The following is a 14,521-nucleotide window of genomic DNA, read 5'->3' as shown; positions in this document are numbered from 1 at the left end:
CAAAGTGGATCCCGCACCCACAGCTAAGCTGTCACTCAAGGCAGGTAGTAGTCAATTTAGTGGGCTGCTATGTAGGCCACTGCAAGGACTCCCACTAAAGAGAAGAAACAACTGATGCTGCCCCGTTGGGGTTCTGTGTTTCTTATCTTCTAAGTCAATCTGATGCCAGCGTGGCTCTGGTTGTCCTGTGAGTCTAAGTGGCCAGTGAACCAGACCTCCAGGTATCTGTTTTACCATAATCATATACCATGGGCTTCAAGACGATGCATGACACGTCTATTTTGTTAACTACTCTATCCCCACTGCCCAACACAATGTGTCACACATGGTAGGAGCTCTATTTATGCTTATTGAAAAAAATTGGCCCTGGAACTCAAAAGGTAGATAATAAACCTAATTACCATTGTTGAAGCTTTTACAAATGTGAATTAAATCGGGGTATTCCTGCATGTTGACCTCGCTGAACAGTGCTTCCAAAACTGGCAGGTTAAATGTCTTCTCCAGCTCACTGAGAACATTGTACACCACTCTTTGTACAGGGACCAGGTTTCTACAAGAATCTTGAGAATCCTTTAAAAATATTGAATGGAAAAAATACAAATACAGACTTTCAAGTTCCAGAAGAGCCATAAAAAGAAATTTTATGTTTACTGAATTTCAATTTCTCTTCACAGGTATCTTCGCATGTAAAGTTTCATAATTTTTACATATTTGTATAGCCAGTAATGAAAGAAGTAAATTCCATCTCCTTAAAAATACCCACTGATTGAACCTGATCGCCTCACCCTTATTTACATTGGATGTAAAAAGGAACAACTTTGAAGGATAAAAGTGGGCTCAAAGTTCTTTAAGCACCTGACTGATATGTTTTTGGGATAGACGTAGCAGGCAATAAATGAGTGGCTGTTTTGTTGACTGGACAACCTCTGCTTTTCCCCCAAGACTGATTTGGCCTGAAGGGCTCAAGGAAACCAGGCGACCATTCTCCCCTTGCTGTGAACTTGGCCACAGAGGAAGCACATTCATAGCCGGAGATGACTCGCTGCTCTGTATCTCCAGCAGGACCTATGGATGGAATTTACCCATATTCCAAGACTCCAGAAATGCACAAATAAAGGAAAGACAAAGAAAACGAATGTGTTGGAGAAAGAATAACAAGCATCTACTTCCAAATTTGTCCCCTCTAGACACCAGTTCCCTGTGGGTTTTAATGTTCTCAGATCTAGGTATTTTAAATTGATGTTAATTGAAATAAAATGCTCTGTTAATTATGATTTCAGTAAATCAATTCATTAAAATTATTTTTAAATTTTGGTTTATGTTATAGTGTATGAATTCTACAAAACATTGTACATTTATGGAGAACACCTGTTTCTATTCCAGTTTCTCCAGTACCATTGACCCCAACTCCAGAGGGTGCCATGGAACACCATTTCCTTAGCTGGAAGTAGGGCCATCTCTGGTGACCTCTGCTTCTCCTCTTCTTTTCTGCCTTACAGGAGCACTTACAGAAATACTTGTAAAATATGAAAGCATATCTGCCAGGCTGTGAAATAAACTTCACTTACTTCAAACATTTTATCTGTGATGAGTTCACGGTCGCGGAGGCCCTCAAGGAATGGAAATGTCTTTTTTATTGCATTTGAAATCTCCAGCTTATGTCTTTTGAAGTGCTTGAATATAGTGTCATAGAGAAGCCCCTCATCTACATCCTGGTCTTCCGTGAATATCCTAGGGAAAAAGGACACCATGTGAAAATGGTCGTCAAGATTCTGAGATGTTTGTGGAGACTGTAAGACCTTACATATAAAGGACAAGCTACAAAGAACGAACACCTATAAAATAGGTGGTACTCAGTAGAGCCCAGAATAAATGGAATTGAAGCAACAAACAAAGATGTAATAGAAGATATCCTGGAGCCTATGCAAGACTAATATAGAGGGTACTGAAAAAGCCCAGTCTAAACTGAACAAAGTCATTGTAAAGATATCTTCACCTAACCATATCTGGAATATTTTTCAAAATAAAAGTATTAAATTCCTACAGAATCTAGATGGAGTAAGCAGGTCATCCATAGAGAAATGAAAGTCAGTGGAATGTAAATAAAAATCTAACCTTGCAAATGCATCTTAATCAACAACTGAGAGAAAACAAATTTGGCAAAATAAAAATAAGATGTTCCTCCCTAATCTATAGCTGCTAGGAAGGAAATACCATCATATATCATAAAATTAATTCATAAATAATACAGTGTGGTTTAATAATGATAATAATACCATATTATTGAGAATTTCATGAGAATATCAGTGATATCTCCTGGAACATCTGGCTCTGCTTTGTGTTAATATAAATCTGTCTGTACTATTGCTATATACCGTTAATCATTTTAGGCATCTGAATTTCAGAAATTGCTGCTGTTTCCTGTTAAAGCAATTTTAAAGCTGAGTCTCTAATTCTAGTTCTTAGTTGATCATGTTATTGCTCTGATAATGTTTTAATCAACATCTCAGTATTCCTAAATGTTATGAAAACTTGGGAGATCTTTTTATCCAACCAGAAGAGAATTATTGGCACTTCCCATTACGCAGCATAAAGCAGGACACAATCATGTCACATTATTGGTTTGAATTCCTGTAAAAAAAAAATGTTTCTGGTTAAAGATCATTAAAATAATAACAAAGGAATTAGATTTACGATGACAAAGGGAATGGTGGAGGACAATGAGCACATAAGAGATTTCAAATAAAATCTCGAAGACAAAAAGTGGTCAGAAAAGTGCTAGTTGCAATAATAGGTAGGGGATGCTCCCAGAGGTTAAGAAAGCAATCGTGGTGCTCTACAGAATTCTGAAGAAACAGTGGTGATGTGAAGGGAGACACACAGCTAAAAACTGATTTGTTATTTGTAAAATGAACAGAGCAATGCATACACTGCTTGTCACCCTGCATGCTGACCAAATGCAGCAAGACAGCCTCTCAGGGGCAACCATTGCTGTCATTTATTCTGTCATATGTTCATATTGCCTGTTCTTGGATTTCATATAAATGGGTAAAACATATACATGCTTTTGTGTCTGTCTTATTTTGCTTATCATCTATGTTGCTGTGTTGAACAGTTAGTTTGTTCATTTCTACTGTTGAGCGGTATTCCATTATGTGAATCTACCACAATCTGCTTACTCATTTTTCTGTTGATGGACATTGGAGTGGATTCCAGTTTGAGACTAGTATAAATAAAACTGTTGTTCTTGTGCAAGTCTTTTTGTAGTAAAATGTTTTCATTTCTCTTGGGTAAATATGTGGGAGTGGAATTACTGGATTGTTGTGTAAGAGTACATTTAACCATTTTAAAACCTGACAAACTGTTTTTTTTAAGACTACCAGTGATGGCCTTTCTAGTTTTAGCCATTCCAGTGTGTATGATGTGATATCTAATTTTAGTTTTAATTTGTATTTCTTTAATGAGGAAATTATGTCAAGCACGTTTTCAAGTGTTTACTGGCAACTTATTTATTTTTTGGTGAAGTGTCTGTTCAAATGTTTGACCCATTTATATTATTGAATTTTATTTTATTTATTGATGGGTAGGAGTTTTTTATAGATTATGGATAGAAGTGTTTTGTCTGATTTATGTATTGTAAATATTTTCACCCAGTCTGTAGCTTCTGTTTTATTTTCTTAATTATGTCTTTTGATAGGAAAAAATCTTTAACTTGAAGTCCAATTTTTTATTTTTTCTTTTATAATTAATGACTTCAGTGTACTCTCTAAGAAGAATTTGCCACTCCAAGGTCATGAAAATATTCAAAAAGCAATTTACAATATAAGCATGGGTTTATATCTCTACTTTCTATGCCATACCATTGATCTGTTTGTCTACCCTTATGCTGATATGATTTTGTGTTAAATACCATGGCTTAAAGAAAGTCTTGAAGTCAATTAGAAAAGATTGTCTTGGACTTTCTAGATTCTTTGATTTTCCACATATCTTTTCAAATCAATTTGTCAATTTCTACAAGAAAAGGCTTTTGGATTTTTCTTGGGTTTGATTTGAAACTATAGATAAATTTGGGGGAGCTGACAACAATATTGAGCTAGAAATCTGTTAGCATCGTATATTTCTCCATTTATTTAGATAAATTTTAAAAATCAGGCACATCTTTCATTAAATTTATTTCTAGTTATTTTATTCTCTCTGGTACTACTTTAAATGATATTGCTTTTCAAATTCCTTATTACCATTGTAGGAAATATAATTGGTTTGAGAAACATTAACCATGTATTTATGGCATTGCTAAATTCATGTATTAGTTCTAGTAAAGTATTTATAGATTTCCTTTATATTTTAAAGAAAATAATGTCATCAGCAAAAAAAGACTGATTCACTGTTTCTTTCCCCAAAATAACAATTATTTCCTTTTTCGGATCTTATTTCACTACTCAGGAGTTTAAATACAATGTTGCAGAGAAGTGAGAGACAACTTCCTTGTCTTATTTCCAATTTTAGGGAAAAAGCAACTAGCAGTATCACTAAGTGTGATGTTTGTTATGCCTTTATACATATTTTTACCTCTTTCCCTTTCTTTCCCTTCCTTTCTTTTCTCTTTCTCTTTCTCTCTTTCTTTCTTTCTCTCTCTCTTTCTTTCTTTTTCTTTCTTTCTTTCCTTCTTTCCTTTCTTTCTTTCTTTCTTTCTTTCTTTCTTTCTTTCTTTCTTTCTTTCTTTCTTTCTTTCTTTCTTTTTCTCTCTCTTTCTTTCTTTCTTTCTTTCTTTCTTTCTTTCTTTCTTTCTTTCTTTCTTTCTTTCTTTCTTTCTTTCTTTCCTTCTTTCTTTTCTTTCTCTTCTTTCTTTCTTTTTCTCTCTCTCTCTCTCCCCCGCCGCTCCCCTCCCCTCCGCTCCCCTCCAGTACCCTTCCTTCTTTGAAGGTTTTACTCTGTTGCCCAGGCTGGAGTGCAGTAACGCAATCATAGCTCATGGCAGCCTCAAACTCCCGGGCTAAAGTCATACTCCCACCTCAGCTTCCTGAATAGCTAGGACTATAGACGTTACCATGCCCAGCTAATTTTTTTTCCACTCCCTTTTTTTAAAATTTTTATTTAATTTTTATTTTTTTTTAAATTTTTTTTATTATACTTTAAGTTCTAGGGTACATGTGCATAACGTGCAGGTTTGTTACATATGTATACTTGTGCCATGTTGGTGTGCTGCACCCATCAACTCGTCAGCACCCATCAACTCGTCATTTACATCAGGCATAACTCCCAATGCAATCCCTCCCCCCTCCCCTCTCCCTGTGATAGGTCCCGGTGTGTAATGTTCCCCTTCCCGAGTCCAAATGATCTCATTGTTCAGTTCCCACCTATGAGTGAGAACATGCGGTGTTTGGTTTTCTGTTCTTGCGATAGTTTGCTGAGAATGATGGTTTCCAGCTGCATCCATGTCCCTACAAAGGACACAAACTCATCCTTTCTTATGGCTGCATAGTATTACATGGTGTATATGTGCCACATTTTCTTAATCCAGTCTGTCACTGATGGACATTTGGGTTGATTCCAAGTCTTTGCTATTGTGAATAGTGCCGCAATAAACATACGTGTGCATGTGTCTTTATAGCAGCATGATTTATAATCTTTTGGGTATATACCCAGTAATGGGATGGCTGGGTCATATGGTACTTCTAGTTCTAGATCCTTGAGGAATCGCCATACTGTTTTCCATAATGGTTGAACTAGTTTACAATTCCACCAACAGTAGCTAATTTTTTATTTTATTTTTATATTTTGTAGAGAGAGGGTCTTGCTTTGTGGCCTAGGCTGGTCTTGAACTCCTGGCTTCAAGTGATCCTCCCACCTTGGCCTCCCAAAGAGTTGGGATCACAGCTGTCAGCCACTGTGCTTTGCATTCCTCACTATTTCTAACTTGCTGAGAATTTTATCGTGAACTACTAATTTTATCAAATGCATCTACCAAGATATTCATATGACTTTCCTCCCTATCTATTCCTAATTTGCTGAGTTCCTATTCCTAATATGCTGGAAGTTTTATCATGAACAGATGTTAAATTTTATCAAATGCATTAATGAGATATTCATATGATTTTCCTTCTTTATTTTTTAATTGGGGAATCACATTGATTGATTTCCAAAGCCGCCTCTTACGTAGAAACAAATAACCACAGATCAATAGACATTTGAGGAAATACTTCAATATTAGAAAGACTAGCGTAAAAAAAAAAAAAGAGAGAGAGAAAAGTTACCCCAGGAGAAACAGATATTATGGGAAATGGGGGGAAATTCCAAATAGTAACTATTTGAATTAAAGCTTCAAATTATATCAACAAACTTAAAATGTTGAACAGGGTTGGTGAAGAAAAACTGAGTTAAGGAATTTGTTTCAAGTATGACAACAATATGGTAGAAAAATATGGCTTCAGAGTCAACTGTAACAATTATAGAAATACAGATTAAACAATGAACTTGAAAAGTTGAAGGTAACTACTGATTGAGTGAAATCAGATCTTATAAGACTTATGAAACTCTGAAAATAAAAATAAAGAGCAAACATAGTTTGCATTTTTAGAGAGATAAAACAAGAAAAACAATGAATTATAAAAGGTAAAACAGAAGAAAGGTTGAAAAATTATAACACTGAATATACCTGAAGAAATAATACTGAAAGGCAATATTAATGATATTGGAAGCATCATCAATATTGATGAGATTGATACTGATTGGAATCAAAGATAGAATCCAACTAAAGATGCAGCGACACAAAATATGCTGAAATCAAAAATAGGCAATTTATGGTATGCAACTTCAAATAAATCAAAAAGCAGAACAGTTCCCATTAATGTCAATTCAAAATTCAAGAAACAAATAATGGGACAAATGTTTTATGGGCATTGCAAAACAATTCACCCCTAAGTTTTTACTCTTTCCATATACTAAAATGGACAAAATATCATCAATATTTAGCATAATCTTGGCCACAAAAGAAGTCTCAATAAGTTACAATCAATAGAATTGAAACATATTGCATAAGGAAAATAAATTTCTTAAGATTTTAGAAAGCAAAAGAAAACACACTGTGTTGGGTTAAAGATGAAATAAAACTTGTAGTTACAGGCTATTTAGAAACAGAAAGAAAGAGAAAGGTAATGACAATGAGACTGAATAAGAGAAAAAACAGTTCAACATTCGAAAATCTCTCTGTAATTTTACATCAGTAAATAAAAGGAGAAGTATTTGAGTATATTCACAAATGATTTTAAAAGGGAATTTGGTAAGTCCTAACAGCTATTTTTAAAAATAAAAACTGTATATGAAATAAAAACTAACATAACATGAACTCTCTAAAATCAACAAATGTTATGGTAAACATGAATGGTGAAGTCATTTAAATAGAAAACCATATAGGAATGTCTACTATTACCACCATTATACATATACACACACATATATATGTGTGTGTGTGTATGTGTGTATACAAATATATATATACACACATACACATATGCATATTTTGGAAGCTTTAGTTAATATGATAGGCTATGAAAATAAAACAATTAGTATAAATACTAAAATAGGGTACAGTATCATATGTTCTATAATTATATACATAGAAAAACTAGAGAGAGACCTAATAAAATTCATGAGAAGTAGAAAATTAATTTGTCAAATGATATGGTTTGACCCTGTGTCCCTACCCAAATCTCATGGCAAATTGTAATCCCCATGTGTTGGAAAGGGACCTGGTGGGAGGTGATTGGATCATGCAGGTGGATTTCTCCCATACTGTTCTCATGATTGTGAGTGAGTTCTCACGAGATCTGATTATTTAAAAGTGTGGCACTTCCTTCCTTGCTCTCTCTCACTCCCTCTCTCTTGCTTTGACTTGTGAAGAGGTGAATGCTTCCCTTCACCCTCTACCATAATTGTAAGTTTCCTGAGACCTCCTAGTCATGATTTCTGTTAAGGTTGTGGAACTGTGAGTCAATTAAACCTCTTTTCTTTTTAAATTACCCAGTCTCATGTAGTTTTTTACAGCAGTATGAGAACGAACTAATACACCAACGAGTATGAATAAAAAATAAATATATAAAACTTACTAGTTCTTATTTGGAACAACATAAGTTAAAAAAATACTCAGACTCAATAGCAAATACACATATATATATTTATAAACATCTTAAAAGTATAGGAACTATAAAAATTTTATTGAAGAAAATTAAATAAGATCTAAATAAATGGAGATATATAAAATGCTCCCAATTAGAAAAAAAGTAATAATTTTAAAGCATCAATTTTTCTGAAATTATTATGTAAGTATGGTGTATTTGCAACCAGAAACCCCATTAAAACTGAATAAAGTCCAGGTGTGGTGGCTAATGCCTGTAGTCCCAGCACTCTGGGAGGCTGGCGTGGGCAGATCCCTTGAGATCAGGAGTTCAAGACAAGCCTGGGTAACGTCAAAATGCTGTCTCTACAAAAAATACAAAAATTAGCTGGATGTGGTGATGTGCACCTGTAGATCTAGCTACTTGAGTGACTGAGGCAGGAGGATCACTTCAGCTGGTGAGGTTGGGGTTACAGTGAGCCAAGGTCACACTGCTGCACTCTGGGCTGGGTGACAGTGAGACTCCGTCTCGAAAAAAAAAGAAAAAAAAACCTGGATAAAATAATCTAAATATTGAAATGACAGAATGTCTGAGTCAATAAAGAACACTTTGAGACAAGAATAGTTAAAGGAAGATTTCTCTTAATAGATTTAAACGTTCTTAAAAAGCAATACAGATATAAAAGACAGTATAGAAAAACATTTTCAATATGTATGACAAAGGGTTAATATATCTGCCATTAATAGGCAAAGACTAAAGTCTACTAATAAAAAATAACAACCTCTCCAAAATGGACCTGAACAGGCAGCTTAAAGAAAAGAAAATTAAAATGTCCAATACACATATGAATACGTTCAAACTAAAACATCAATGAGAAACCATTTCTCACTCATTAGATTGGCAAACACAATTTCATTAGTGACACTATGCCATGTGGGAGAAGATTCAGAGAAACAGGCACTCATGACTGATGTGAGCACGAATTACTACAGCCTTTTCAGAAAAGATTCGGCAACATCTGCTAAATTTTAAAATATACTGCAGACTGACCCAGCAAATCCAATTTTGGAATCTATCCCATATAAATAAAAAGATCAACATGTATCCTATAGAAACAAGAACTTCAGAACTTTCAATGCTCCTCATTTCTTCAAGAGTGAAACCCAGATCCTTACACTGTTCAAAGGGTCTGTAATGATCCAACCTTCTCTCCTCTCCCCTTGATCACTTCTGTCTGGTCACACTCACCTCTTTGTTGTTTCTTAACTAACCAGACATACTGTAGCCTTAGGGAACTGATATTGGCTGTTTCTTCTGCCTAGCATGGATACATACATCTATGCCGTGAACTAATTTCCTTGTCTCTTTTTGATCCTTGATTCACTGTCACCTTCTCAATGAGACTTGCTTTGACCAACCTATCAAAAATCACAACCACAATCCCCCAGCCTGCCCCCATACTCCCAATCCCCTCATCTGCCTCTATTTATTTTTCCCGTGCTCTTATCACTCCCTAACATATTAAATAAATTACACATTTGTTTGTTTATTGTTTATCATCTTCTTCATTGCCTCTCTTCTCCCAAAAATACGTATGCCATAAGGGCAGTGGTGTCTGTTTTGTCCATTAATTTTTCTTGAGTACCTGATATATACAAGGTGTTTAATAAATATTTGTTGACTACACGCTCATAAATACAAAAGTATTTATTGAAGCGTTGTTTTTAGTAGTAAAACAACAACAACAACAACTCAACAATAACACGTATCTCTAAACCTGAAAATAACCTAATTGTCCATTTGGCTGAATGGTTGAGTGCATTATCATAAATGTACACTGTTGAAATATTACATAGCTATTTAATTGTAGCAATTTAGGTTGAAGGTAATGGTTTTGTTGTTCAATGAAAACATCATGTTCAGATTAATATATTATGATCCCATTTTTATATAAATTAAACAAAAAGTCTCTCATTTGTATATAAAATTCAGAATAAATGTTAGGGAAGGCATAGAACCATTACGCCCCAGGTGTTAACACTGGCTTAGTGGACAGTTTCAGGGTTCTAACCAGGTCCCTTCAGATCTTTCTTTTTACCATTTTTTTGGTTAACATCAGAGAAAAGAGAAATAATAAATAAATAGAATAAGACTTCAGAGTAAGTCTATTTATTTTATTTTATGTTTGAGATGGAGTTTCTCTCTGTCCCCCAGGCTGGAGTGCAGTGGCTTGATCTCAGCTCACTGCAACCTCTGCCCACGGGTTCAAGCAATTCTCCTACCTCAGCCTTCCTAGTAGCTGGAATTACAGGCATGTGCTACCACTCCTGGCTAATTTTTGTACTTTTAGTAGAGACGGGGTTTTGCCATGTTGGCCAGGCTGATCTCAAACTCCTGACCTCGAGCGATCTGCCCACCTCGGCCTCCCAAAGTGCTGGGTTTACAGACATGCGCCACCCTGCCCAGCCTAGAGTAAGTATATTTAACACCCCCAAAACTTATTCAATGATATTGTTTCTATAAAACAACCAACTAGTAAACTTAGAAAATGTCAAAAATTGAGTTCTCAAATTCAAAATTAATGGTAGGCAAAATAATAAAACATGTGGGAATGAACTGAACAAACAGAATGCAAGACTTGTATGCTGAAAATGACAAAACATTACTAGACAAATGAACAATCTAAATAAATAGAGATACCCATGTTCATGGATTGGAAGACTCAATATATTTAACCTGGCAATTCTCTCCAAATTGACCTATAAACTCAATGTGATTCCTATCAAAATCCCAAATGGCTTTTTTGAAGAAATTGAGAAGCAAATCTTAAAATTTATATGGAATTGCAAGAACCCAGAATAGCCAAAACAATATCTGAAAAGTAGAAAAAAGTTGGAAGATTTATACTTTCTTATTTCAACACTTATTATAAAGCTACCCATATCAGGACAGTTATTGCCCTGGCATAAAGATATATAAAGATCAACGAAACAGAGCTGAGAGTGCAGAAATAAATCCTTGTGGTTTCGGCAATTGATTTTCAACAAAAGTGCCAAGGCAATTAAATGAGGAAAAGATAGTCTTTTCAACAAATACTACATGTACAAAAATACGAATGTAGACCCTTACCTCACATCATATACATGAATCAACTCAAAATGGATCATGGATCTAAATGTAAGAGCAGGACTGGCTTCATGAGCATGCATCCTGTGCAGTCACAAACAACTCTGTGCTTTGTTTAGCGTTCTGCTTTCACTGTTCTGAAATCCTTAATAATTTGTGAACAAGGATCCCCCCATTTTTATTTTTCACTGCGTTCCCCAAATTATGTAGTAATCTTCTAAAAGAGCAAAAACGGTAAGACTTTTGTAAGAAAATAAAGGCAAAAATCTTTGCGACTTTTGGTTAAATGAAGAGTTAGCTACAACATCAAAAGCATGATCCTTAAAAGAATAAATTGATAAGCTGAAATTTAACAAAACTGAAATATTTTGTGCTTCAAGTATACTATTAAGAAAAAGAAAAGAATTGCCACAGTCTGGGAGAAAATATTAGCCAATTGTATTTTCAGTAAACTACTTATATTCAAATATGTAAAGAATTCTGACAACTCAGCAAGAAGATCACCCAATTTAAAAATGAGCAAATGATTTGAATAGATATTTCTCCAAAAGACACATGGAAGATAATAAAGACAAGAAGAGATGCTCAGTATCATTAGTCATTAGAGAAAAGCAAATTCAAACCACACCAAAATACTAATATGCATTCATTGGAATGGCTATAAACACATAAAATAATGAGTTTTAGCAGAGATGTGGAAAAACTGGAACCCTTACATATTGCTATAAAATGGCCTTTTGGAAACAGTGTAAGATAGATTTTGTGAAAGTTAACTATAACATTACTGTTACTATAATGTTACTATATTTGCATTCAAGTCATTGTGTGGATATATGTTTTCATTTCTAGGTAGATGTTTAGCAGTTAAATTATTGAATCTTATAGTTTCACTTTGACTGTGTTGCTCCTCCCCAAGGCTGGCAAAGCGCCACATCAAGAGGCTTTTCCTGAGCTCAAAGTTTCTCCAGTGGAGGACATCCTGCTTCTGTAGCATTCTGTGCTACATCTTAGGAGGCCCACTTCTGTCTTGTCTCATGGGAAACAAAGGGGAAATCACTGTGGCTAGACCACCTGTGTTTGACTAGAAATGAAGAAGTGAGGGCAGGGCTCACAGTGGCCAGTGCGTGGATCACCATGCTGGTAACTATGTTCCTGCCATCTGCACCCTAGCAGAGAGCTGAGCTAGCAGCTCTGCCCAACTGCAGAGGCAAGCTGGTGACCTTATTTGGCCAGGGAGCATAGTCAGCAATTCTAACTGGCTTGGGTGCCTAGTCAGCAATCCAGGCCAGCTACAGGGTTTAGCTTTCTGTCTTGTTGGACCAGGGAACCCCCAAAGAGATTCTGCCCAGCTTCAAAGCCTAACATATGTCCTTGACCAGGCAGGTAATCAAGCCAGCCACTCTGCCTAACTACAGAGTATGGCCTCTAGCCTTGCTAACCAGGAAGCCCAAATAGTAACCCTGCCCAGCCTCAACAGCCAGCCAATGACCGGCATGGACAGTAAACCAAGCCAAGGACACCTCCCAACTGAGGGGCACAGCTTTGTGGCTCCAGCCAACCAGAAATCCCAGCCTATGGTCTGCAGCCATTTCCAGGCAGGGAGTATAGCCAGTCACCCTGTCCAATTGTAGAGCATATCCTATGGCCCCACTTAATCACACAGCTCAGCCGGTGATGCTGCCAAACTATGGGGTGCGGCCTGCAGCTCTGCCTAACCAGGAATTCCAAAGAATGATCCCATCTGACAGAAGAGCCCAGCTTGCCGCAAGCACCTAATTGTGGGGCATAGCCTGTGGCCCCACCAAACCCAGGCACCTGATAACAACACTGATTGATATTGAAGCACAACCAGTGGTTCTGCTCTGGAGGAGAACTCAGACAGTGACTCAACCCAACTGCAAAACACAGCCTGCAACCCTGTCTAATCACAGAGCCTAGCCTGTGGTCCCATTGAACAGTAGCTTGAGGCCTTGTTCAATCTCAGAGGCCAGCCAGTAGCCCTGCCCAACAAAAGAGTCTAACCGAAACACTCAACAAACCATACAGGCCAGCCAGCGTCCCCAGCAAACACCAGAGAACAGGCAATAATCCTGCGCAACTAGAGATCCCAAAAGCAAACTGTGCCTATTCATGGATGCTACCAGCTGACCTGTCCAGAACTCCAGGGTATACTATTAAAGGACTTTCCATGCCAAAGCAAACCTATAAAGGCTGGAAGAGGTTAGTGCTTCCTCAAATGTACAGACACTAATGTGAGGATACAAGGATCATAAGAAATCAGCCAAAATAAAACCCCTAAAAGAAATTAATAAGCTGTAATAACTGACTCTAAAGAAATGAAAGTCTATGAGCTAACTGACATTCAGAATAATCCTCTTTAAAAAGTTCAGTGAACTACAAGAAAACACAGATGGACAACTCAACAAAATCAGAAAACATATATAAACAAAATATAATGCCAATAAAAAATAGGAACCATTAACAACAAAAAAAACCACAGAAATCCTAGATCTGAAAAATACAATGACTGAACTGAACAATCTAACAGAAAATTCCAACAGCTTACTTAAGCAGAAGAAAGAATCAGTGAACTGAAAGAGAGTTCATTTGAAATTATCTACTTAGAGGAGCAAAAAGAACAAAGAATGAAAATGAGTGAAAAAAGCCTATTGCATTTATGGGACACCATCAAGTGAAACAACATACAAACTATGGAAATTACAGAAGAAGAGAGAGAGAAAAATGAGCAGAAAGTCAATTTCATGAAGTAATGACTAAAAACTTCCCAAATTTGAGGAGAAAAATAGACATTTAGGTTCATGAGGTCTAAGGTTCCCCAAACAGGTTTAACAATACAATTCTACACCAATAAGTATTATAATTAAATTATCAAAAGACAAAGAGATAATTTTGAAAGCAAGGAAAGCATAACTTATCACATAAAACGGAGCCCTCATAAGACTAACAGTAAATTTTTCAGTGGAAACCTCCTCTTCTCAGCCCAGGAGGGATTAGGGTGACACATTCAAAATATTGAAAGAACAAAAACCTGCCAACCTAGAGTGTTATACTTGGTAAATCTGTCTATCTTAAATGAAGATGTGATAAAGGTTTTTCCAAAAAAACAAAAGTTGAAGGAGTTCATCATCAGTAGACTTGTCTTACAAGAAATGCTAAAGTGAGTTCTAGTTCTTCAAGCTGCAATGAGATGATATTAGTTAACAACATAACAATATATAAATATAAAAAACTCACCAGTAAAGGTAAATATTTAGTTAAAA

At 36.0% G+C, this 14,521-nt stretch overlaps 1 protein-coding gene across 1 annotated transcript in view; it reads right to left on the bottom strand.

The window, feature by feature from the left end:
- Positions 1 to 14,521, bottom strand: part of LOC105473955 (nuclear body protein SP140-like protein) — a 65,389-nt gene that overhangs the window by 36,907 nt on the left and 13,961 nt on the right. The window contains exons 3-4 of the mRNA XM_011728213.3: positions 1,569 to 1,731; positions 402 to 570 (exon numbers count right to left, since the gene is read on the bottom strand). Coding sequence (XP_011726515.3) covers positions 402 to 570; positions 1,569 to 1,731 — 332 coding nt within the window. The remainder of the gene's footprint in view (positions 1 to 401; positions 571 to 1,568; positions 1,732 to 14,521) is intronic.

Source organism: Macaca nemestrina, chromosome 11, assembly GCF_043159975.1.
Source record: "Macaca nemestrina isolate mMacNem1 chromosome 11, mMacNem.hap1, whole genome shotgun sequence".
NCBI classification, from domain to species: Eukaryota; Metazoa; Chordata; class Mammalia; order Primates; family Cercopithecidae; genus Macaca; species Macaca nemestrina.
Note: the sequence above shows the minus strand (reverse complement) of the source record. Positions and strands in the feature narration are given on the sequence as shown.